At 39.8% G+C, this 7,969-nt stretch overlaps 2 protein-coding genes across 2 annotated transcripts; both read right to left on the bottom strand.

Moving 5' to 3' along the window:
* Positions 1–1,462: 1,462 nt before the first annotated feature.
* LOC310928403 (putative UDP-sugar transporter protein SLC35A4) lies at positions 1,463–2,736 on the bottom strand. Its single transcript, XM_083890934.1, has one exon. The coding sequence runs from the start codon at positions 2,724–2,726 to the stop codon at positions 1,749–1,751; it is 978 nt and encodes a 325-aa protein (XP_083747060.1). The 5' UTR covers positions 2,727–2,736; the 3' UTR covers positions 1,463–1,748.
* Positions 2,737–3,171: 435 nt separating this feature from the next.
* Positions 3,172–5,331, bottom strand: LOC310928404 (SLC35A4 upstream microprotein). Its single transcript, XM_083890935.1, has 3 exons — positions 5,314–5,331; positions 4,851–4,949; positions 3,172–3,407 (listed from the first exon to the last, which is right to left on the bottom strand). Exons 1-3 carry the CDS (start codon positions 5,326–5,328, stop codon positions 3,210–3,212), a joined length of 312 nt encoding a protein of 103 aa, XP_083747061.1. The 5' UTR covers positions 5,329–5,331; the 3' UTR covers positions 3,172–3,209.
* Positions 5,332–7,969: the final 2,638 nt, after the last annotated feature.

Raw genomic sequence — 7,969 nt, 5'->3', positions numbered from 1 at the left:
CGTGGTTGCTCAGCAGCTGAGACTCTACTGATTGCAATGATTGGTAGACGGCAGTAGGTGGCGCCACATGCCAAAACATGATTTCAAAACATAAACATGATTTGTGATCGCAATTTTTTTTGGCTGTACTGTGAGTCCAGTATGTAATATGAATATTATTCCTGAGTCTGTGTGACATATAAGGAGGATTTTATGGCCAGTTGTTTTAGATTTATTACATAATGCACCTTTAAAATTATATAAAATATGTTGGGTCCTCAGCCAGTCTGAGGATTTTATCCTCAATTAGCTTTATTTCCTCCTCCGTTGGTGTTTTTGTGGCAGATGCCGTCCATCGTTTTCTCTCTGTGCTGATTCACGTATATCTGCAGGTGTTCAGAGTATTTCGTCAGGTGAGCGAGGAGCACAGGAAGATGTCCGAGAGCAGATACAGATGTTTGCTGCTGGAGGCTGTGCAGGACGCCGTCTACCTCTCAGCCCAGAACCAGCAGCTGCAGACCGACAACAAACAGCTCCACAAAAGTCAGTGTATGTTTAACTTCGGCCCCCGAGTGGCAACTGGATTACACATACAACTCAAAATCTGAAGTAAAAATGTTGTGGAAATGTTTTGTGGTTTTTTTTTTCTTTCTTCCACAGCACTGGGAGAGTTAAAGGATGCTCTAGCAGTGAGAGTTGACTCTACAGCTGAACAGCAGCTCTCTCGATAACAAGGAGCATACGGTGAAAAAGGGCCAGGTTTGTTGTTTTAGCAACTGTCGTGAAATATCTGCTCTGAAAGGTCTATTACACCAGGTGTGCTAACGCTTTTTTAACCGCTATATGGGATTACAAATAATTGCATCACCAGCTGATCCACCTTGAACAAAGGAAATTCAACCCAAAGACCAAGTTTGCCTGGACATTCATTCATTGCAGCTCTTCCCCCGCACCCAGCAGTGGCTAAAATCAGGACTGATTAGTCACTACCAAGGTTATCATTGTGAAATGTTCATTAGTTTTTATTTTTATTTAGTTTTTCAGTTTGCTTTTTTGGTTTAGTTTTAGTTAATTGAACAAATGATTTCGTAGTTTTAGTTTAGTTTTTATATTGAGAAATTGACTTATTTCAGTTTAGTTTTGACTTAGTTTATAGTTTAGTTTTGACTTTAGTTTTTAGTCTTTAAGAGAAAGCCTTGACTTGTAGATGCTGAAAAGGATAAAAGAATGTATGAATGTGAATTATCAAATCCTTTAATTTCATTCTTTAACCTTTAACACCTGCAGGTAAATCAAAAATCAAACTTATATATCCTTCCAATGCAAATACCAATGAACACATAATTTAATATAAATTCTATATATATAAATCACATAATGACGACAAAGTTGGTGGTGCCCTGAGACCTTTTGCACATTTGCAAGCATGATTAACACACATCATGAAGTATAATCCAGTTTCAGAGGATTTATTTGTTATAGGTAAAACACAGTATATTTTCTTTGAGGGTTGACATTAACCCTGGCAGAGAATGTGACAAAATCACAGAGACATGACAATAGCAGCACTCTTCACAAATGTTTTACTGAAGACAATCAATATCTTCTTGCATTGGGTGTAACATGACAATAAATAAAGCTAAAATAAGATGCAAACTTCCATGTGATGGATTCTTAAGCCAAGTGCAGTCAGAGAGGGAAGTGTGACAGAGGGCAGGGGAAAAGAATCCGACAGTAATGACACTGAGCTGGACCATGTTTGCCATCTTCTACTTGTAATAAAGGTGCGCTGCCAATCCAATCATTGAAACAGTCAGGGGGAAAAAGTAAGTGAGTTGGAGACCTAAAGCAGCCCAAGACATCAGAGCGTTAACCAGCATGGAGCAGGAAATGACAAATAGTCGAGTGATTGTGCTGCCGTGCTTCAGCACCACAGACATCAACAGTCCATTAGCGGCTTGGCCCGCTATAATGACCCACACTAACACAGAGTATCCTTCCAGAAAGCTCTTTTCACTTGCGACAGAGAAGAAGTAGTAGAGTCCATTGATGGCCACACCAAATACATAGAGGTAGAGATTCTGCAAACTCAGTGGCAGCCGCTGGCTCTTCAGCACCCCCTCTGTGTAAACCGCTGCCAGCCCCGAAACACAGCAATAAATCAGCATAAGGAAAAGCCCCCAAGCTGTGATATGAAGCCTTGTACCTTCCTGGACTTCAGGCTTCTCAAGATCCCCAGAATCTAAGGTGCTGTAGCTGTGACACACCCCTGCACCCATGAGGAGCCCCAGGCCCAACCACTGAGCACCCTGCAGCCTCTTGCCCAGGCAGACCGAGTACAGCAGGGCAGTCGTGGCTATTTTAAGATTGGAGAGGACTTGGTATGAGCTTGGGTCCATGTAGGCCTGCATGAGGACTGTCAAGTTGTTATTGAGGGCATAAAGCATGGCAGGGACTGCATATGGGGCCACAAGTATGAAAGATGGAGGGGTGCGTAAGGAGGATGCATCCCCGGTTAGAACAAAAGTCGCCAGAGAGATGAGAAGTTTAGTTAACTCAATCATGACAACACACGATGAAGGGTTGAAAGGAACTCGGCCATCTACTTTGGTGAGAGTGATGAGTGGTGCATGAGAGCCATAGATGAGGACCATCGCTCCCAAGAGGACACCCCACTGAGTCTTTTTCGCCCACTGTCTCTTAATCCTTGCGGGGGAACTCGTTCCCTCAGCATGAATCACAATCATCCTTAGTGATGCAAAATAAAAAGCTTTTAATTTCTAACAAATATGAATAATAACTATAGTGCAAAACCCCAACTTTAGGCCATCTTTTAATAGGCAACTCTATATCAATACTAAGATCTACCATTCTATGTATAACTCTGTATATATGTTACTGTAGAACTCTGTATATAAGATGTAGCAAAGATTTGACTATTGAGCCAACACAATTGCTTAAGGCAACAAAACCAAGAGAAGTAATGAAATTTGCTGGAAAAAACCTTGAAACCTTATAGGCACAAAGTGTTCCATTTTGTGAAGCGAACAGTAAACATGAAACAAAAGAATACGTTAAAAAAAATTCCAGTCTTTTAACATCGAGTCCCAAATGAAATTCCAGTAATAGCAAGAAATCTTGAAGGCTGATCGGTCGCAGCCGCTGAGCTGCAACACTATCTCCCTCTTGTGCCACAGGAACAGACTGTGAGGTTTGGCAGTCAAACCAAATTACTTTGGTCCTTTTTTGAAGTTGTTCATATAATCTTTCACAGTCTTTTCGATGTTGGGCATTTGATAGTTCTGTGCCGCATATATGCCAGTAATTGTTCCCATCAGCACTCCCAGGATGGCTGAGGAGCGAAGCTTGGCCACCACATATCCAGCCAGAAAGCCCTTCAGGAATGGAGATCCTAACACAGAGCTTCCCTACAAGAGAAGGAAAAGGCTTTGTATTATATTACTTAAGATCGCGTGGTCAACGTGCAATAATAGTGACAAATACTTTGATATTGAGACATAATTTAAAGCGGACCTAGAGTGGTCCTGTTACACATATAGGTTAGTTATGGAGGTCTACTTACATACATTAACTTGTTTTTATGGTCAAAAACCTCCTAGTTGCTGTAAACGAGCCGATAGAAATCCTCTTTTCTGATGCTGTTCCTGAGTCGCGATATTTCAGAGTGAACTTTCACCCCCAGAAGACAGAGTCTTGTGATTGGCCAGTACTATTCAGCACATCTGCTCTCAGAAGCGCAGCTCCCACCTCTGGAACAGTGGATGCACTGCTCCTCATTATAAAAACATTGTTTTAACAATGTTCAAAAATAGCTTCTTCACGACTCCCCGCTGCAGTCCCTTTTATGACTTTGAGTCCCAGAGTCAGAAGACACTGTCGCTCGTGAAACACCTCCACAACGGACATTATTCTTCTTCTTTGGTTCAATCGGACTAGTGCCCGGAGCAGGAGGATCTGCTGTTCAGGAGAACTGGTGTTTACGTAACCGGACCGGGTTTTTTCAGAGATCTCGCTGAGCCCGAGATTACAATACAACACAGCGTTCTCAGCAATGGCTGAACTGTTTGTTTAGTACCTTCAGCGCTTTGTAAACAAGGTAATGAAACAGATACATACTAAAAAAACAGCCTTAATTTGAACTTCCGGTCTAGGTCCGCTTTAAAACTTTTGAGTCTACTCCATTAAAGTAGAATAAATTACGAGTAACTGTTCAGTGTCAGCACAGCACATAATAAATGAATATTTTCTGATTTTCTATGTTTAGATATATGTATATACACACACAGTCTTGTATAAAGTACCTAAAATGAATACTTGAGTAACTTCTACTTCTTACCAGAAAATGACTTTGGTAGAATTTGAAATCACTTTTCTTAATGTCACATAAGTGTAAAAAAGATCTAAAATGTGCAATGTGAGTGAGGATTTAGCCATGGTGGCTCAGTGGTAGGGCAATCTGTCTTTCAACTGGAAAGTTGTGGGTTCAATTCCTGGCTCTGCTTGTCTATATGTGTCCTTGAGCAAGACACCCATGTTGCAGTAAATGGGTATGAGAGATGTGCGAATGCCCAAACTGTGTAAAGTGGCTCATCCAGACTAGAAGTTAGTTAGTTTCAGGAAATGTAGTGGAGTAAAAGTTGCTAGAAATATAAATACCAATGTAAAGTACGGATACATGACTTGTGTACTTAAGTACAATACCTTACAACCTTACAACATACCTTGGTGTGTGGATAAACCAAGCCGAGACATAGCATTAGACAACATATTGTTGACTAAACGCCCAGATAATTAGTTAATGTGAAAATAATCACAAGCTCCTTCCGTTCCCTGCTGTAAAACCCGCTCACCTGGGGGATTCCTTCAGAAACCTCGCTCTCCACTCGCCTCTGAATCGCCTCCAGTTGACTTTTGAGCAGTGTCAGATCTTTCAGCTGCTTCAAAGGATCCTGGAAAACACAGAACGGAACACCAGCGTGTCAAGTTGACGCAAGACAACAGAGAGACCCGTGATAGTTAACGAGGCTACTGTGGAAAAACACTAACAATGTCAGTTACTACAAGACTTCATCATCCGAAAAGCAGAATAGTTTTCTCTAAGTTTGCTGTTTAGCTAACAAAGTTAGCAGCTCGTGAATCGAGCAGTTTGATTCAGAATAAACCCCCGGCCTCGCCATGTTAATTTAATACGAACACATAGCGTCTGTTGGTAAAATACAACGGTTTCTTTTAATCCTACTCTAGAAATTGTTGTCATAAGACGAAACATGTGACCTGACTTCGTTTAAAACTACAGCACAGACTCTCACTCACCTTGTCATCCGCCATTTTTGCTCTGCTGGGTGATGCGTGTTTGACTCGAGCGCCTGTGCTGTTGCTTTTGCTCGATGAGTTTGATCGACTAGTTTGGTCTAGATGTGATAACTCTTCAGTGCAGAACAAACAAAACAAAATGTTTGTTTTACTTTCACGTATTCATTTTATTTATTTAATATAAAATACAGGTTTGTTACGACTAAATGACAATGATGTTGTGTTTTGTGTTTTATAATATAGAACACTTAACTGCACCCATTGTTTTGCTTATTTTAGCCAATGCTTTCCTCCACAAGGCAAATTTTATGAAGACTCCACTCATATTGACATGCTTTTATAATCATATCCTCTATATAAAGTCCCTTAAATTAATAAAATCAAAATGTGCCAAAGACCTTTATGCATTACTAAAGAATGACATCACAGACAGAGTACTTTAAATATTTTCTTTTTTATTTATAGTGTTTTAAATGAGAGGATTAAGTAAACATAATAAAGAAAAAACAAAATAAAAAACACTCTCTGTAAATTGCATCCTGACCTCCACATTTTTATGTTTGATCTTAAGAGTTAACATGTAAACTGTGAAAAAAATCAAAACCTTCAGTATTGTTTTGTTTCACCTGACTTTGCCCTTTTATCGTGAAAATAAGACGACGACTGCAGTCTGATTCTATTTTTTAGAAGCAATGGTTTTCCATTTCACAAATCAAAGGCTCAAGACAAACTCATTACACAGGTATGTCCACCTGTCTCTGCCTGTCTCAGTACTGAACAATCATTTGATTAAAATCTCAATAAATAATATTTTATCCCCCTTTAGTCAGTCTTAACAGTTTGCATCTCTTGCATCAAGTATTTGATTATCTTCTGAAGCCATTTTATTGTTATTTACATCTGATCCCACATTTTCAAAGTAAAATGGAAGTAAAATGTTAACACTATTTGTCGTTAAGTTGTTAAATCATCATATAGATCCATCCAATCCATGAATTTTCCATAATAATAGATCCACATTAAGTTAACTCATTCATGCCAACATGTTTAAAATTAACCATAAATACTTATACTGTTTATTATTTTTGACCTCTCCGTGTGCAGTACCTTTACAGCCCAGCAGGGGGAAATCACTGTTGAATAAACAAAGGAAAACTGCGCCCACTAGTGGCCACAATCTGCCCACACACGGACGCACGCCTTACTTTCACGTGTTAAAAACGTTCCCTGTGATTGGCCCCTTCTTGTTTATTCCTTCATTTGATTGGTTACAGACCATAGCAACAAATCCGCCATGTTTTTTTTTACAAATCAGCCACAAACGAAGCTACTTTTCACACATAAATGTGGCGCAATGCTCGATTTTATGTGAAATAAGGACACATTTCAGCTGTCGGTGACGACAGCCCAGAGTCTGACATTTTCAGCGACTTCTCAAGGTCGTTCTGACCCGGTTTTTGAGTCTCGGTCCATCGTAGGTAAGGCTTCAACAAGAAGGCATATCATTGGACAGCTCAGGGACTGTACGGGCAGTAAAAACACACGCCATTAAACCCACTTTTAAAGCAGGCAAAGAGCAGTGTTTTCTAACGTGTTAGCTTTAATGTGTCTGCGCGCATGACACGTTTACAATATGTATTATTTTGACGAAGATAACGTGGAATAGATTGTCTCCGCAATATGTACGGTCCCTCAGACACACTGTTCTACTTTCAGCAGCGTTTTATGCACATGCACGATTATCGTGACCGGAATGTTTTCGATTTACGATGTTGAGTCTCCTGTCAGTAGTGTTCCTTTATTTGGGTTCAGAACATATTCTGTGCATGTTGAATGGAAGTTTATGGACACAGGACACAGATGAATCAGTGTTACAAAATCAGTAGTTTTTATTGTACATTGAAAGATTAAAATACGTAGATATAATAATAATAATAATAATAAAGAATAAACACAGTCTAAACATGGTTAATACATTATGCTTTCCATAAGGTTCACCCTACACCACATGTGTCAAACTCATGGCCCGGAGGCCAGATGTGGCCCGCCATGTTATTTTATGTGGCACGCGAGTGACTAATTGTTCATAAAAAATCTGTGTTAAAATAGGTCTATGCTACTTTAAGGCATGCGTTGAACATAAACTACATTTCCCGCCCCTAGATCGCAGTGTATCATTGTATACATAGCTGCCAACTCTCACACATTGGCCGTGAGGTCGTACAATTGAATCCAGCTCCCAATTATTGACCATATTATTATTATTGTATAAAGCATTATGAGTATTAAGCATTAATAATCCATAAATCATGTTGTATAAAGCATTAATTAAGGTTGGATACATAAAATATTATTATAAATAAATATATTGGGGGTGTGTGGTGTTAACCTGCCATACATTAGCCCTGCATGCCACGATGTCTCACGTCAAGGTTTTCTCAAAAGTTGGCAGCCCTGTATGCATCATGCAACGAGTGAAATTGAGATTGAGACTGTGATCGCAGCAGAATGTGTTCACAAAAGCCACAACCAAAAACAACGAGACAGTGAAAGCTAGCTTTATTGTGGCTGAAGAAATCATCTGTGCTTCAAAGTCTTTTTCTGAGGGTGTGTTTTTGAAGCAGTGCATGCTGCATGTGAGCAGGTCTGACCTGAC

The sequence above is a fragment of the Microchirus variegatus genome, assembly GCF_963457635.1.
Source record: "Microchirus variegatus genome assembly, chromosome: 6".
In the NCBI taxonomy this organism is placed as follows: Eukaryota; Metazoa; Chordata; class Actinopteri; order Pleuronectiformes; family Soleidae; genus Microchirus; species Microchirus variegatus.
Note: the sequence above shows the minus strand (reverse complement) of the source record. Positions and strands in the feature narration are given on the sequence as shown.